Here is a 17,373-nt window from a genome sequence, read left to right as displayed (position 1 = left end):
GATATTAAAAGAGCCTATTTCGCTTGGAATATGTTGTACAACTTTGGGCCCCARAGCGTGAGCCTGTTCCTGTGAGGTAAGCTCGTGCGGGTGTCCCATAGGCGCTGCGCTGAGGCAGCTCRTGGGTGTCCTGTGATTACTGAATTTGGGGATCCCTCGCCTTCAGGCACGGGATCTGCCTGGAGGAGGGTGTGTGTGGCCGGTTTCCACGGAAAGACTGAGGTGGTGTAAGCCTCACCCTGCTGTAAGGTGTGCAGGTAACTGTCTCAGATGCAGGCTCTCTGTATCTGGGATTTTGCCAACACGCRCTCCATTGTCCTTGTGGGGTTTGTGTGTGTAGTAAGCCCAGCTGTGTGTGCTGCCCGTAGCTACGTGCACACGGAGTTAATGCAGTCACTTCAGAGCATGCTGCCTGTGTGTTGTGCTGTGGCTGGGCACCACGTGTGCGGTAGATCCATCTCGGGCTTCCCAAAATGCAGCCTTACTGGAGTGTGTGTGTGCATACGAGGGCTGGGTGCATAGGGAGTAACTTGCACCCAGGGCCGCTGTACACCAGGGACGTCYTGGGTGTGACCAGAGTGCAATGTGTAGTGACGCCAGCTGTGTTGTGAGCATCAAGATGTCCACAAATCCCAGAAAACCGCAGAACATAGGCAAGCCGTCCTCACGAAACGGCTGGTGTGTGTGGAAAAAACCTGGATGGATGATGGTGCTACCCAACTGCCAAACAGATCATGATGTGAGCGGATGTTCAAAGCTGTCAGGGGAGTAAGAGATGTGATGATACTTGCATATAAGCACAGAAATATGGTTCTTGTACAGTAGTAGGAACTGGGGATGGGAAGGYGTATTTGGTAGTAAAGAGCCTTTAACAATATGGTAAAAGTTCCCAAGGAGGCTTGAGGGAAGCAGCCCAGTGCTTTGGCATCCTGCCGTTGGTAGTGCTCATACTGCTGTGGCACAGACCAGCTCTGTGCCAAGTCGGGCGTTCCCTCTCTCGACGTGGGAGGAACTGCTGTTGAGCTGCTCGGAATGRGAGCGGAAAGCAAAAAGCCTCACGTTGATTGCCAGGGCAGCAGGTTAGCACACTTTGGTTGTTCTCCATGTCAGTCGGGGCAAGCATTCCTCTTCCTTCCCCTGATTTGAGCAAGGGCTAGTTTGGCTTTTCAGCCTTAGAGATTCTCAGGCCTGAGTATGAATAAAGGAGGGTTTTGACTGCCTGATGGCTCCCAGATGGGAGCACCTGGGCTGTGTTAAGGTGGGGCAGCCTCAAGCCCCTGAAGAGCAGCTTTGAGTCCCAACAGCTACAGGTCTTTCACATTTGAACTCAGAATAGGAGACTTGATTTTTTTAAAAAATAAAAATTTTAAAATTAAAAAAAAATCAGGGATTTGATAAGACAGGGCAGCTGCCGCTTTCCTCTTTGTAAATGCTGTTACCAAGTTAAGTTCAAATGTTTTTCTAAGTTGGTGTGGATGATTATTAGTCTTGGATTTGCACGGTGTTCCCTTCCCCCTACCGCTCCTTCCCTAAATCTCTCTGATTCCAGTGCAGAACCAGAAACTGCCTCTTGGGAGAGCACTGCAGCTGACTGGGGAAGTGGCAGGACTTCAGGATAGCAACAAYGGAATGTCACCTGGATCAGTGCAGTGTGTACGGTTACTAATGTGCTGCGTGCTGGTTAAGGGTAGGTTGGTTGACTTCCCACCTGTTTGTCACACTGTTACAGATGAAAAGAACTAGCTGTATACATGAAGCTAAGTATTGTTGGTCTAATTAAAGTTTTCAGCACAATCAAAGAGTTATTATTAGTCTAGTTATAATTTGACTATAAGCATTARTATAATTATACAATTAATTGATACATGCAAACTTCCTAATATTTACTACTTTCCCTGGTGTTACGCTCACCCTCCCACTGCCACTTTGGGTCCTAAGGTCTGTGGCTTCAGCTGGAGGTGGGAAGAGTTCACAGGGAGCCCTTCATGGGGCATACAATGTTCATGGCTTATTTTTCTTCGGTCTTCAATGATTCACTGTTCCATATCTCATCCAAATTTAATGTTTGGAGTGTTTTACATACGTTAGATACTTTTTCTTTGTTATCCCTAAAACTGGTTTTATCCAGCTCCCAGTTACTCTAACCAGTAATTGACTGCTGGTGAGTCACTTATAGCATGGGGCCTGTAATATCATATCATCCTGGGAATGTATGCCTCTCCTTTTTTTTTTTTTCCTTCATTCTAGCATCTCATAGTCCATTCTTTGCAGAGKTACTTGGTATTTATTGAATCATTGAAATTGGGAAGGTATCTTTGGAGACTAGTCCAACCTGCTTTGAGCAGGGTCACCTACAATTGTGTCCAGTTGGGTTTTGAGCATCTCCAAGAATGGAGATGTAATCTCTGGGCAACTCATTCCAGTGTTTGACCACCCTCTCTGTAAAAATATTTTTTCATATGTTTAAATTGAATTTTCTGTATTTCAATTTGTGCCCACTGCCTCTTGTTCTTTCACTGGATACTACTGAGAAGAGTCTGATTCTTTCTCCTGTATTCCTTCTATCAGGTATTTATACACATTGATAAGATCCCCTTGAGTTTTCTCCAGGCTGAACAATCCCAGCTCTGTCTTCCCCTGTGCCAGATGCTCTAACTCCTAAATCATCTTCATGATCCTTTGCCAGACTCACTCCAATATGTCCACATCTCTCTCATACTGGGGAACTTTGAACAGGGCCCATCACTCCAGATGTGGTCTCACTAGTGCTGAGTAGTGGGAAGGATCACCTCCCTTAACTTACTAGCAGTGTTCTGCCTAATGCAGCCCAGGATGCTGTTGGCCTTCTTTCCATGAGGGTATATTCCTGGCTCATGTCCAACTTGTCCACCAAGTAAAGCACCCCCAGATCCTTTACTGCCAAGAAGCTTTCCGGCAGGTCAGCCCCCAGCCTATACTGGTGCATGGGGTTATTTTTMCCTAGGTGCAGGACTTTACAGCTTCCCATGTTGAACTTCATGAGGTTCCTCTCTGCCCATTTCTTCAGCCTKTCCAGGTCTTTCTGAATGGCAGCACAATGATACGGTCAGTTTTGTGTCACTTGTGCATAACTGAGGATGYRTTCTCTCCTACCATTCAGGTCATTAATGAAAATGTTAAACAGCGTTGGCCCCAATTTTGACCACTGGGGCACCCTGCTGATGACTGGCCTCCAGCTGGACATTGCGCCACTGATCGCAACCCTTTGAGCCYGGTAGGTTAGCCAGCTTTCAATCCACTTACTGTCTGCTCATTTTAGCCCATACTTCATCAGTTTGTCTATGAGGATGTTATGGGAAATGGTATCAAATGCCTTGCTGAAATCAAGATAAACAACATCTGCTGCTCTCCCTTCATCTACTGAGCCAGTTGTTTCACTGTAGAGAGCTATTAGGTTGGTCAGGCATGATTTTCACTTTGTAAATTCAGGCTGACTACTCCCAATCACCTTCTTGTCCTTAATATACTTGGAAATCGTTTTCAGGAGGATGTGCTCTATCAGCTTCCCAGGGAGTGAAGTCAGGGTGACTCGCTTCTAGTTCCCTAGCTTGCTCCTCTTCTGTCAGCATGAACATTTTTGAGTCTGGAGGAGCTGGCCCTTGAAAGTCCACCAGGTATCCTGGACCCCTYTTTTCTCCAGGGAATCTCATCGGATTCTTCCAAGCAGTTTCCTGAAATCTCTTTCGAAGTTCAGGGTTGTGATCCTGCTTTTTGTCTTGTTTCTTTCTCTCAGGATCCTGAATTCCTCCTCCTCATAGCTATTACAGCTAAGCCTGCCCCCTACCTTTGTATTCCTAACCATTTTTTTTCCCCAGGAGCAAACAGGGAGCATTTTTCCTTGTCAGCTCCTCGATTCCCTGTCAGGAAGTTACCATCAATGTACTCCAGAAACCTCCTGGCTTGCTTGTGCCCTGGTCTGCTGTCCCTTCAGCAAATGACATGGTGGTTCAAATCTCCATGAGGACCAGGACCTGTGAACATGAGGCTGCTTTCAGTTGTCAGATGAAGGTCTCATCTACTTGCCTGATCAGGCAGTCCTTAGCAGGTACCCACCACAACATCACTCAAGTTGTTTGCTCTCTAGTCTTGACCCAAAAGCTCCCTGCTGGCTCCTCACCTATCCTTGGGTGTCACCAAGGATTCCCACTGCTCTCACATAACAGGCAACTCCCTGTCCTCACCTTTCTGGCCTATCCTTCCTTAAGAGGTTGTGTCCATCCACCACGACATACCATGCTTCTGTGATCCCAGGGAATCATAGCCCCGCACCTACATGCTGCCCTCTGATTTCTCCTGTGTGTTCCCCACACTGTGTGCTTCTATACAGGCATCCAGTCATCAGGATTTCCCAGAAAACATGAGAGCTTCCCCTGTGATGCTGTCCTCTTGGCACTTTCTTATTCGTCTGCATAAACTTGGGGTGGAGCCCCTTCTGTCCCATTTTGTTGYTTTCAAGGTCTGCCCTATAAATGTCACCCTGCATCCTTTCTTGCCAACCCAGTCTACCACTTCCTCAGCTGACTGTCAGTTGTCATAGCCCTCCCCCGTTGCTTTGCCAGYTTGACAAAGATGCTTTTACCTAATTTGGTCAGGTGGATCCCATTTCTTCCTCATAATCCTTGATCCTCAAAGAGGATCCCATAGTCATAAAAGCTGAATCCTTGTTGTTGACACCAGCTGTGTAACCAGTTGTAAATCAACAGGATCCATCTGTTCACCCTCAGGCACTTCCCCCTTTCCAATGGGATCGAAGAGAAAAACCACCATGGTCTCCCATGCCATTGGATATTGCCTCCAGAGCCATGTAGTCATTCTTGATGTGCTCCTTTGTAACCCTAAGTGCCCTATATCTGCTGCAAGGGCACTGAACCTGTGTAGTAGTTGTAGAGGTACAGGCAGAGCAGGAGGTTCCCTACTAGGAGGTTGCTAGAAGTCACAAGTTTCCTGCCTTCATCACCATGGGAGTCTCCATTTTCCATCTGGATAAGCACAGACACTGCCTGTGTCTCCTTTGGTGCAGGTGAGGGTTCAGGTTGTTTTTATATTTGCACAGCCCATATCATTGATTGTGCTGCTCCCAATACTGATTAAACTCAAGATATCTCTCTCAGCCTCTTCAGAGTGATCTGTCCTGTGGTCAAAACAGGTCTGTTCCTAATGGCTGATTCTGCCGTAGCGTATGAAGTGGCCTTCTACCCTAAAATAAGCTTTTCTTTGAAGATCAGCAATATATTGGCCTGGCTGGGGAATGTTTGTTTCTGCAGAGAAGGCAGTGAAGGATCCTCTTAGCTGCTGCCTTTGATCAACACAACCCTTGRGTAACTCATTTTTTTTGCAAGAAGCCATTTCCTCTTTGTGCTTGTCGGAACAGATCACAACCGAGACAGAGGCTAGACAAGCTCTGAACTTGGGAGAGCAAAACAGGCTCTGTCCATAGGGGCTTCAGCAGCAGCTATTTCTGAGTCACTTTTGAAAAGCCACTGAACTGCTCCATTGCATATGCTTGACCCAACCTCGATACGGAACTTTGTTTAGAAAAATGGGGGGTTAATGATTTGCTTAAGTTGCCTTAGTTGCACTCCCTTAAAATAGGGTCTTGGTTGTAACTCCCCAGCGGCAATCGTGCACACCGTGGATGTTTGAAAGGGAAAACCTGTTCTGTAACTGCTGCTGTGGGTAGCTCATGGGCAATGAGCCATGTCTCCTGTTGCTGCTTCCTGTTCTGGGGAGTGCAGTGGATTTAGAGGAGGTGAAGGTATTATATATAGCTGRCACCATCTTCTGTAGCCATCTTTGAAGGTCTTCATAGCTCCTAGTGAAGCTAGAATGGCTCAAACTGTTATTTTTCCCCAGTGTGCAGAGTTCTGCTAGGCTCCGGTGCATCTTGGGAGCAGAGAGCCTTGAGGGCCACAACCATGAGCTCTGTCAGTAGGTGTTTTGCCTCTCCTCATGCACCCACTGTTCCAAGGGCAAAATGAGGAAGGGACAGCGAGTGACAGCGGCATTACAAGATGAATGTGCTTTGCCAGCCCCAGTTCCTCTGGCTGAGAGAGCACAGCTCTTGCTTTCCAGAACAGTGGTACAACTCTCTCAGTTATTTTGTGAGGTGGGTTTATTCAAGCTTTTCCTCAGCAGTGAGGAGAGCAAATTAACTCYGGAAGAGGCACTCACCATCTTCTGATTTGAAAATTCACTGTCTTGGGAGGTGAGCTGGCTGGAGAGCCTGACTGATGCATGTGGTCAAATCATGGCCACTCTGTGACAGGACACTTTATCCATCCCCAAGTGTTTTATGCTCAGTGTTCCCCCCATATATACGYGGTTGAAATAAGTTCAAAGGATCAGGCACATGCTGGGGACATGCTGGTTCTTCTGCTGCAAAGCCCATGTTGTGGAGTGAGATGTGTGTGATCCACCTAAGAAAATGGCTCCCCCTTGCTCATACCACAGCCTCTGCTTGGCTTCAGCAGATGCGCCCTCCTTCTGCCTTCATTTTTGACTGCACTGGGGTATGTCACACCCTATGCAGTCGTACGTAGTCCAGCAGAGATCTGTATAACATTACAGAGGTTTTCAGTACGTTTGTACTGCTGCAGCTCTGGGCTTAGCGTGTGAAGGATGGCAGGAGAGTGTGACTAATGCATTTTGCTTCTCTGTTAGGCTCAGCCAGGTTCTTATTACAGAAGCTCATAGCTGTTTTTCTGCAATTCAGTAGGCTTGATAGCAGAGAACAAGATTTTTCTTCTGAAGCAAATCTTCGTTCAGCACTGCAGCAGGGTGTGTACTTAAAATTGGGAGGCTTATTTCCAGGGTGATTTGGGAGGGGGTGTCCCCTTTTTTTCTATCAAATAAGATGTGAAGACTGGAGTGTGGCACTGAAGGGAGCTCGCAATACAATGTCTCCCTGGTAAGCGAAGCTTTGGGAGCCTTTCAAAGGATCTCTCTCCAGGCCTGTTGATTGAAAGTCAGAAAAGCTTAAGGGCTAAGGAAGGGCATGGGTCTAAGGACACAGGTGCTGTCATGGCTTGTAACTGGACTCACCAGCTGGGTTAGAGCTGTCAGGGGAAGTAAGAATCCCAAAATCATGATTTTAAAAATGACAGACCTCAGGTATTCTTCCATTTACTTGCTGATTTCTCAGTCCAAGCTTRTACTGCAGGATTTCAAACCTCTTTTTTATCATCCATCTCCCCAGTGTTACCCCAGGGAGAGGGGATCCTTGCCTGTGACTTGGGAAAGTATACCTAAAAGGAGATTACAGAATCACAGAACTGGTAAGTTTGGAAGGGACCTCTGGAGATCATCTAGTCCAACCTCCCTGCTCAAGCAGGGTCACCTAGAGCATGTTAGATAGGATTACATCCAGGCAGGTTTTGAATATCTCCAGAGAAGGAGACTCCACAGCCTCTCTGGGCAACCTGTGCCAGTGCTCTGTTGCTCTCACAGGGAAGAAATTCCTCCTCATATTCAGATGGCACTTCCTGTGTTTCAGCTTGTGCCCATTGCCACTTGTCTTGTCACATGGCAGTACTGAAAAGAGTTCAGCCCCAACCCCTTCACACCCTCCCTTCAGATACTTATACACATTGATAAGATTCCCCCCTCAGTCTTCTCTTCTTCAGGGTGAACAGGCCCACCTCTTGCAGTCATTTCTCATAGGGCAGATGCTCCAGTCTTCCGATCATCTTTGTAGCCCTACGCTGGCCTCTCTCCAGTAGCTCCATATGTCTCTCAAATTGGTGGAAGATCAAGATTCCACCTTGATAAACTGTAYATAACGTACCAGGCCAGATGGACATCATGACTTCTCATCTTCTGCTGTTAGCTGGTCTTCCTGGTCCTTTCTGCTGTGGAAGGAGCCTGGCAGGACGTAGCAGCACCTCACATCTTCCTGTGCTTGCAGAAGAATCGAACTGGGAGCACAGCTCAGCACTCAATAGCCAGCTTTTGTCCTGCACTGGAATAGAGTAAATACTTAAAACCAAGATGTTTGCCTTCCAGACAATTCAGTCTTTTCTCCCCATCTCAGGACAGCCTGCAGTGGTGAGCCCAGGGGTATGCTGAGTCTAAAGTGGCTCCTTGCATAAGCAAGGGACCTGGGAGGAGATGGGCATATCCTTCCCTTTCATCATCACTGCAAGTCTCTGTAATTGATATGACTCTAGATATAGGGCAGAGCTCAGACTTTGCTGCCAGTGCATTGCCCATTCTGTAGGTGGTGAAATCAGCTYTTCTCGTGAAGTAGAAAAATTTTTCAAAACTTTGAAAGGCAATAGCAGTGACTGAAAAAAATCTGAAGAGGTTAAAAATGTAAAGATGATTGGTGTTTAATATGTCCTTCACATACAATGGAGATAGGAGTTTAGAAACAAAGGATGATGATTCAAATAGTGTGGGAGTTGGAAACTTAGCCTATGCACAAATATTCTCTTTACCATCTTCAAAAAAGTTTGAGAGAAAAAAAGTTTTCATTATAATACTGTGAAAATTATAGTGATGTTAGGGATACAGTAGTTAAAAGACAGCTTCCCAGAGAGGAAAAGAACTCAGGACATAATGTATTAACTGCAGAAACAAAAAGCTTACAGCTGTTGGCACATCTTGGAGAAATAAATACAAATAATAAATTCCATAATACATTGCAGCCTAAGAACTGGGCATATAATATTTTTAAAATCCAGACACTTTTTAAAATACTGGTTTTTATTCTTTGTATGTTGAGCCCTGTTGACACATACTGACAGACTTAGCATGGTAGGAAAATACCATGAAGGCACAAGGTAACTCAGTATCTGTGCCGTTAGTCGRGTTGCTTGTTGGCCCTCATATCAGRCTCCACCTTTATTTGCTCTTCACACGAATTGTTAGCAGTTATATTTATTACATAGTGTGATTTAATGATAAGTTGCTGTAAATAATAGGGACTTTATTAAGGATGATCTAATAAGGGTTTTCTGTATGTTCTGCAGTCTGTAAGAGAACTTGAAAAGAGCAGTGGCTTAAATCTTCCCCGTGTCTGAGCAGGCTGCTACGTGTTTTTGCAGGATGTGCCTTCGCTTAAGAAAACACAATTACCAGGCTGCCTGCATGGCACTTGAGAAGTCAGATTCTGCCAGTGGATCCTGAATCAATGAGGGAGACACCTGCTGTTTCCATGCTGAAAGGTTTTTTTTATTATTATTATTGTTATTTTTTTTCAGAATTGCGTGTATTTAGGGACCTGCTGTGAAACATGAAAGCTCTCCCAAGAATTCAATTATCTGCAGGCACGCACAGCACTCACACGTAATGAGCACCTCAAATGTTGATTAAAACACTGTCGCATCCCTCTGTCCCAGGACCGATGCAATCGGCGCTGCTGCGGGCTCTAAGATGGTGGCGGCCGGGGAAGGACGCAGGCGTCTCGTTCGTCGGGTCAAAACAGGAAAAAAAAAAAAAAAAAAAAAAGGAGCGACTTGGCACTTGCCCAGCTGCCATGGGCGTGAGCTGCCCCAGCCCTAGGCACCGGCGGCAGAGGCCCGAGCGCCGGGCGGCTCGGGGTCAGTGCGGCACGCTCGCCCGCCAGCCAAGCCCCTCGCCCCTGGCACTCGCCTCTCCCGGCGGCCTGAGAGGGGGAACCGAGGATCACCCCTGCGAGGGGCCTGGCCGGAGAGGAGACCCCCGTGGAGGCGGTTCCCCGCCCGAGGGAGAGCGGGGCGCTGCCTCCCCGCCTCCGCCGCGCCGGCAGCCGCAGGACGCTCCCGGCCGCTAACGCGAGCTCCGCGCGGCGGCGAGGCGGCCGCGCCCTGCCCGCGCCTCAGAGGCGGTGGCCGTTGGGCGGCGCCGCGAGCTGCCGAGGGGAGCCGCGCCCTGCCCGCGCCTCAGAGGCGGTGGCCGTTGGGCGGCGCCGCGAGCTGCCCCCGCCTCGGGCCGCCGCCTCTGCTCCCCTTCCGGGGCGGCGGCGGCTGCGGAAATTTCTCGACGTCTYGCCGGGATGGGGTGGGAGGATCCTTGGGCTAACGGCAGCGGCGGTCCCTGGGCGGCCGTGAGCCCCGCCAAAAGCAGGGGTGTGAACACGTTACTCAGGATCTCTGAAATCGTCTTGTTCATAGATTGCGAGTAGCTAATATCAAAATAATCTCCAGTTAAGTGACTTGCTGCTGCCGAGCTCTGTATATGTGTACAGCGGTGGCTTGGAGGAAGCCCACCTACCAAAATCAAGGCACCACAGTGTGAGGTCCGTGAACTTAATTTTTAAGAGTTGCTGACTGAGATRGTGCTTTGGCCTAACATTATTCTAAAAGAGGCTGTGACTGGAAGATGTAAGATGAGTGACCTTGGGCTGGACTTTCACCCCTCAAATTCTTATTCTTTCTGAAGCACCATGATGAGTGAAAGTGCCAGTGTTGCCAGTTTGGGGGCCATGCCAACAGCTCAACCATCCAATACTGGAATTCGAAAGCAGTGGCATGAAGGCATTACTCAGGATCTCTGAAATCATCTTGTTCATAAATTGTGAGTAGCTAATACCAAAATAATCTCCAGTTATGTGACTTGCTGCCTCTGAGCTCGGGGGGCAGGGGGKAGGAGAGGGGAGGGGAGGTGCGGGTGGCTAGGAGGAAACCCACCTACCAAAGCCRAAGAGCCATGGTGTGAGCTTTTTCAGAGTTGCTGAGACGGGAAAGCAGAGGTGTGAAAGATGGTGTGTTGGTGCTTTCTTTGCCTTGAGCGGAGCTGCCTCTGCTGGCTTGGGGCTGTCGTATGGGCAGTGTCGYGCTTTGCGTTGAGGCGGTTGGCGTGGGGAGKGTGCCTGCAGGGAAGAGGAGCGGCCTCTTGCTCTGCCAGAAGACTTGCTGCCTGCTTTGTCTTTGAATCAGTTGCGCTGGTGTCCATGTCCCGGTTTGGAGCCATCCTAACCGCTTGCCTGCTTTGTCTTCAGAGTGCAAGCCATATTTCCTACCCCTGACCCTGCCGCACTGAAGGATCGACGCATGGAGAACCTGGTGGCGTATGCTCGGAAAGTGGAAGGAGATATGTACGAATCGGCAAATAGCAGGGTGAGAAGCCGTCACCTGTCCGCACCGCAGAGCTTCTGCTTCGCCTCTCTTGAGAAGTGTTTGTGGGGCGGGGGGGGTTATGGGAGGAGCGCAGAAATACAACCGGCAGAGTTTCTGTGGGCATGATGATGTGGTTGGGAAGGAGGAGAAGAGAGAAGTCTAGATGAGAGTGCGAGGCTGAGGAAGAGCGTGCTCCRGGGCGTTGAGAAAAGGGTTGCTGGTTCGGGCCTGGGAAGCAGGCAGCTGCAGGCTTGGGCCTGGGCATGCCAGGAGCGGTGTGCTGGTGTGCTGTGCCTGAGACCTTTCAGGGTGCGAAGCTCTTTGTTGCGACTCTCTCTAAAGAGTGTTGGACATGAGAAGCAGAACTTCCAGAGCTGCCCTAATGGTGGTTCTGGAAATGCCCTGAGCAGTGCCTGTTCTCACCCCCGGGTCTCCCTGGCAGCCCCTGGCAYGGGGGAGTCAACRYGACCCAKTCTAAAAAGTGTGTGTGGAAGGCTATTTTCCAGTGCAGGCTTTGATCGCTGTGCTGGTTGCTTTTGCTTACTGTATGTCTCGTCCGCTCCCCTGACTTGTGTTCCTGCCTAACAGGCGGAGTACTATGACTTGCTAGCTGAGAAGATCTATAAGATTCAGAAGGAATTGGAAGAAAAACGAAGGACCAGGCTGCAGAAGCAAAGCCTGATACCAACTGCACCAGGCATGCCACAGGCTCCCATGAATCAAGGGCCCAGCCTGGGACAGCCTCAGCCAGGGATGTCTGCAAGTAAGAACTGCAGTGTTACTTACTGCTTGGTGCAGGGTAATCCTGTGTTATCAGTAAGGTGACTGTTTCTCTCTTCTTGTTTCATAGGTACCTTGGTAAAATTAYGTCTGCCAAAAGTTAAACAGAACTCATGTTTTCTAATTTCTTCTGTTTGCTTTTTGGTTTGCTGAGCTGTTTTACCCCCTATTCCCTTTTCAAAGGGCAGTCTCATGAAAATATGATCAAGAGTTATAAGTCCATAAATATGTTTTTCTTYAGAATGGCTGCCTTCCCCAGTGCTGATGACTGAAATGAAGCCTATGTGATGTTTTTCTTCTTGTCAAATCTGCATAGGAAATGAGGAAAAAAAATTACTAAAACTGTGTACTGCTTTGTACCCTCTGCACTCAAAAACAGGGAAGTCTGCCTGGTGTCCTCTGTCTTGGTACTGGAGTTGAATTTCAGCCCATGGACTGTCAGGAGTCCTATGGGTTCTTTGAACTGACAGATGATGGAGAACTAAGAGAGGAGACTCCAGAGGAGTCTGGGTGAATTTATTGCTGCAGGGGAGCAATGGGTGAATTTATAAAGCCCAGAGACCTGGAATGCAACCTACTGGGACAACTGCAGTAGAAAAGCACAAAGAGCCAGTGTCCCAGTGCTCCTGCAGGAAGTTGTGATGGTTGGGGACAGAGCTGGTGCCAAGATACAAAAAGCTTCTCCAGCATTACAGCTTGGAGCTAAGCACTTGTGTCCAGCTCTGAGAAAGCAGTCTGACCTCTGCTCTGCAGGAATAATCATTTTTTCATGCATTCCTTCTGTGGAGTTCGGACCCCACAGCAGCCTTTTATAACTGTCTCCACAAGAAGGTGGAGAAATGGAAGTCTGATCTAAGTTCCAGGTTTTAGTCTTGAGCTTTTCTTGAGGGTACTGTTGTATCCCTAAAGAAAGGTGCTGGCTTTACAAATATACAGTGTTGCTAAGACAGTGAGATGCAAAACCAGACCTCCTGGTAGCACCACACACTGGGAGAGTGGGCTTGTACCATCTGACTTTAAAGCCATCTTTCTGTTACATGACAATAGATAGAGGGCTGGTTCAAGAAACAGAAATTTAGCTTTTTGGAGCAGATTAATGCGTTCTGATTAAGAGAAGTCTGAGAAGCTTCTGGGCCAAGGCTTTGTACAAGGAGAACTGGTGCAATGCCAGAGCTGCACCCATAGCTCTCAACACYGTGGAGCTGGTGTTGGGGCCAAGCCCAAGATCTCTGCATCAGGGAGAAGTGCCAGGAATGTACTGCACCACTGGGAGGGCTTCAGAGTGGTGGAGAGAGGTGAAGATGGAGGTGTCAAACTTGCTCCTCAGAGATGGAGATACTTGGACACAGTAGTTGAATGGGTGGCAACTACCAATGAGAAATATCACAAATAACATGTAATAAAGTATTACATAATGAAGTATTTCTCCTTAAAGAAAATATATTCCTTAATCCCATTTTCATTTTATTACAATGAAGTTATTTAAATACTTATTGAAAAGGTTTATTAAAAACAACAATGACATATGAAGAGCCATGTGGTGGGGGCTGCTTTAGGCTATGCTGTATACTGATTTTTGCTTAAGCTTTCAGCAAGCCTTGAGCCAACCTGTCTGTGACCTAAGGCTTTTTCRGTTTTTTCAGCTCTGGGAAGCAGGGGATACAGATTAGCAATAGCACATAATATGTTGCATGAAAGATTCTATAGAAAGATTTAAGGAACCTTTAATTTGGTATCTGTATCTTATCTGGAAACATCTTTGTTGCCTGTTCATGCAGTGCACTGTTTGTAGCAGTATTTGCAAGAGAATAGCATTCTTTATAATTTACTTCCTTATCAACTGTGTTATTTAAGTATTTTAAAAGAAATACTCTTTTTTTAACAGCTCTGGAGGATTGTTTGAGAGACCTGAACCTGGAGGATCACTGATACTACTGAAATGTGCCAGGGAAGTTGCATGCAGCAGGATTTGAGAGGTCACTGCCACTCTCAATCTGTAATTAGAATGTTGCCCAAGTCACTGTCCAGAATGCTCTATGTGGTCAGCGCTGATAATGACTCTCCTTTGCTATTAGAAGGACAAGCTGTAGCGTCATTTTAGAACCTTTGGATTGTCTGAAACAGCAATCCATATGGGTCTGTAACATACATAAAAGTGAACTAAGCTTTTTCTTGCTTTAGGCAAGACTTAGACTTTAGGCTGCAGCTAACACTTCACTATATGCACAAGATAGGAACTGTGCACGGTTCACACGTTATTTGTTCAGCTATTCACTACAAAATCTGCACAAAGTAGAAATGTTCAATACAAGCACTTATTTGCTTATTTTTTATAATGTTAGCAGAATGAAGGGGATAACAACAGCAACAACAACAAAAAGGAGCAGAGTGGAAAGTAGAACCAACTTCAGTGGTTCTTCTTCTTAAAAGAGAATCACTGCCAGAAACGTACTGAGAGACAATTGCTTCTTGGCTGTTTTCAACAGTGAGCTGGGATGAAGGATGTTGCTCGCAATAAGGCTAAGACCACAGTAGTCTCTTAYGGAAGAAAAAAAAGCCAAGAGGGACAGAAGCCATTTTAGTATTAAGAAGCTATGATATAAATGCATACAAATTTTAGAACCAATCGATAGTACTGTAAGCACTTCAAGAGCTCTATTGCATTGGGAATGCTTTCTTTGCCAAATAAAGTATCTATTTATGYATGAAATCTGTGAATTTATTGTTTGAGGACATGGGGAGCAGCGTCATTAACACATGTAGAACATTTCCCATGTGGTCCTTTAACACAACAGCCTCTAGACTTCCATTTCCTCTTGCAGACATGGGCACCGCCACAGGGTCACTAAATATGCAGRTCTACCAAAGGGAAGAAGACAAGGCAAGCCCAGCTGCCTGCTAAGAAGAGCTAATTGTTTTATGAAGTATCAAAGAAGGCCTAACCTGTGCAACTCAAATGCCATCCATACTTGGCTCACTCCTAAAGCATGGCAGGTCCAGTTCTAGGGAGATTTTAATTCACATTTTCTGATGGTGTGRAGCAGAGCCAGATGGGAGTGAATGAGGTGAGTTATCTGCTCTCTGTGCTCCACTTGCCTGTCAGGTTTTACTGGATCCGCTGACAGTTCCCCTGTCTGAGTGACATGCTGATTGCGGGCCCTAGTGTGGAGGGGGCAGGGGCAAAGGAGTTGATAATGTGGCATTAAGTTAGAGCTATGCAAAAGCCTCCACGTGTGCCTACAGAGGAAACATGCAAAGAGCAGTGGGAGAGCAGAGAGGTGCTGGAACCTCTCTAATCCTCTGCTGAGCAGGCCGTGCAGATGCAGTCAGGCTGCGCTCAGCGGAGTGCGCCACTCAGGGATGGCCCTAGCCATGCTGCACTGGGGACTGCAGCAGGATGCACTGCGCGGTGCTTGTGCTGTTGCTTATGCACTTGGGCCATGGAACCACCTGCTCCTTGCAAGGGGGATAGCAGTCCCATTTGTTTTCAGGGCTTGGTTGAGGATTGTTTGTTTTTTACCAAAGGAAGGGTCCATTTAAATGTAAATCACAGTCACCCTGCCCAAGGGATGTGGAGTGCCACAGCAGTGACCTCAGAAGATTGYTTTTTGGTTTCTGATACTTCAGTACAACACAGTGACCTCAGAWGATTGCTTTTTGGTTTCTGGTACTTTAATASAACAGTCTAGCATAGTTGCAGATTCAAACTCAAGAAAATATGTAAAGAATAAAGCAGAGACAGACAAAACTCCCAACTGCATTTGCACTTGAAACCCTCTTTTCCCCAACTAACCAATGATTGAAAAAGGATGATGATATCCACCTTTCTGATTTTTCCTTTCTCCTCCTGCCATTGATCCATACAACCTTTCTCTTTTTCTCATTTCCTTTTATTCCCATCCCTCTGTCAGTCTACCAGAAAATTTGTGACAATTTTAAACTTGGACCCAATCTAACATTTTRTTCTTTCTCCACTTTGCCTTGTGCTGTGCAGCTCCATTCCTCCCATATGTAAGTAAACCCTTGCCCAGTTACCAAGATTTCTAGGAAATCTTGTGCATCCTCAGTTGTGTTTAAGGCACTGAATTCTAGCTAACCATCTGCAGAGATAYGCCCTGCTGCTGGAGCTCACTTTGTTTCAAGAATGCTACATTTGCATCCATATTATGATGGTTACTGGGCATTAAAYATGTTTGTGGGGATGAAGTTCTAGGTTTTGAGGATTTTGTGGATTGGGGTTTTTCCTTTTTATGCAAAACCTTCTGGAACTATCTGACAGAGACAAATAACCTTGTGATTTTGTGTGAAAACATACTGAGCTTGCTATATGACTTCATTAGACAAGGAATCTACAATACAATGTCTCAATATACTATGTATCTTAGTCACATAAACATATCACTGATTTAAGATGCCACAACCAGGAAGCAAGGGAATGAATTAGCAGTACCAAGAGCACAGTGGGCCCATGGGGGAATTACAGCGAGGCACCAGGCCTGCCACCCTCTGTGCTGTACATACAGTAATTACCTTAATTTATTTCACCTGAATGGTCTTTCTTCCAACAGTTAAAAGAATGATCCAAGTCATACAGTTCACACACGTACAGAAGCACCTGCCGGTTGTTTTGAGGGGTGGCGTGCAACTGTCCGAGCGCCGCTACGGAGCCAGCGGGATCAGCTTTAGGGATCCTTCCCGAAGGGTGGAGGTGCCCCGCTGGCACCAAAGCCTCTTCCCAGCGCGCGTGGCTGGAGCTGTCCCCTTCCGGGGCACTTTTAGGAACATTCGCTTGCTTGCTTCAGTTTGCCAGGCAAAGCAGGCAGGGTGTTTGGCTGGGCACCWCATATCGCTGGAAAATTAGGTTAAATGCAACTTAACGGGATTAAGCGTGAGCAGTCTCACCCTCTCGCCACCAGGTCTCCTGGCGGCCTAGCCCTGCCCTGCGGGAGAAACCATGGCTCAAGAGGGACGTTTCCTAGCGATTCTTGCCAAAAAAAATCAGTCAAAACTATGAGAGCTCCAAAGCGGGGCCTGGACCGCCCCTCCCGGCAGCCAGCGCCCCGCCGGCCCGGCCCCAGAGCGCGCTGGCGGCGGGGGCGCCGCCGCCGGGGAGCGGGTCCCGGCGCGGAGGGGCCGCGCGAGGCGCCATGGCCGCCCTCCCCCGTCCCGGCGTGTGTGTGCGTGGGGGGGGGAGGAACTACAACTCCCGTCGTGCTCCGCGGGGAGCGCGACGGGAACAACCTCTGCGCTGATTGGCTCCTCCCTCCCGCCAGCCAGCTGTGCCGCTGGAGGGGGGACGCGCTCCCCGCGCGGCTTGGCGGCGTCGCGGGAGCCATGGAGCAGGAGCGCGGCGAGGTGAGGGGCGCCGCGCCGGGCCGGGCCAAGGACGGGATACGGGTCCCGCAGCTGCGGTGCGGCCTGCCGGCTGCTGGGGGAAGCCCTGGGGCAGCGGGCAGGCGGGGAGGCCTGGGCCACGTGGTGCCCTGAGGGAGGGGGCGACGCGTGGGCCGAGGCGGCG

The 17,373-nt window shown here is 48.1% G+C and overlaps 2 protein-coding genes across 4 annotated transcripts in view; both read left to right on the top strand.

Moving 5' to 3' along the window:
* The first annotated feature begins 1,669 nt into the window (after window positions 1-1,669).
* LOC146585079 (histone acetyltransferase p300-like) lies at window positions 1,670-14,565 on the top strand. Of its 2 annotated transcripts, none has more exons than XM_085323554.1 (5): window positions 1,670-1,687; window positions 10,399-10,533; window positions 10,958-11,075; window positions 11,664-11,838; window positions 13,741-14,565. In XM_085323554.1, the coding sequence occupies exons 3-5, from the start codon at window positions 11,010-11,012 to the stop codon at window positions 13,782-13,784; spliced, it is 285 nt and encodes a 94-aa protein (XP_085179680.1). In that variant the 5' UTR covers window positions 1,670-1,687; window positions 10,399-10,533; window positions 10,958-11,009; the 3' UTR covers window positions 13,785-14,565. The 2 variants fall into 2 exon arrangements, with proteins under 2 accessions (XP_085179680.1, XP_085179679.1); XM_085323553.1 differs by lacking the exon at window positions 1,670-1,687 and adding an exon at window positions 9,984-10,255.
* Window positions 14,566-17,132: 2,567 nt separating this feature from the next.
* Window positions 17,133-17,373, top strand: part of L3MBTL2 (L3MBTL histone methyl-lysine binding protein 2) — a 16,220-nt gene continuing 15,979 nt past the window's right edge. For both annotated transcript variants that reach the window (XM_085323472.1, XM_085323471.1), the window contains exon 1: window positions 17,133-17,210. In XM_085323472.1, the coding sequence (XP_085179598.1) occupies window positions 17,190-17,210 (21 nt within the window). In that variant the 5' untranslated portion in view covers window positions 17,133-17,189. The remainder of the gene's footprint in view (window positions 17,211-17,373) is intronic.

The sequence above is a fragment of the Rhea americana genome, unplaced genomic scaffold (genome assembly GCF_003343005.1).
Source record: "Rhea americana isolate MKP2758 unplaced genomic scaffold, rheAme1 scaffold_85, whole genome shotgun sequence".
Lineage (NCBI taxonomy): Eukaryota > Metazoa > Chordata > Aves > Rheiformes > Rheidae > Rhea > Rhea americana.
The sequence above is the reverse complement of the archived record's forward strand: the minus strand, read 5'-3'. Positions and strand labels throughout refer to the sequence as shown.

Excerpts from the sequence above, each read along its gene's own strand:
- LOC146585079 (XM_085323554.1), top strand. The coding sequence starts at position 11,010 with ATGGAGAACCTGGTGGCGTATGCTCGGAAAGTGGAAGGAGATATGTAC. Across the intron at positions 11,076-11,663 it reads ACGAATCGGCAAATAGCAGG|GCGGAGTACTATGACTTGCT; the intron begins GTGAGAAGCCGT and ends CCTGCCTAACAG. Across the intron at positions 11,839-13,740 it reads TCAGCCAGGGATGTCTGCAA|CTCTGGAGGATTGTTTGAGA; the intron begins GTAAGAACTGCA and ends TTTTTTTAACAG.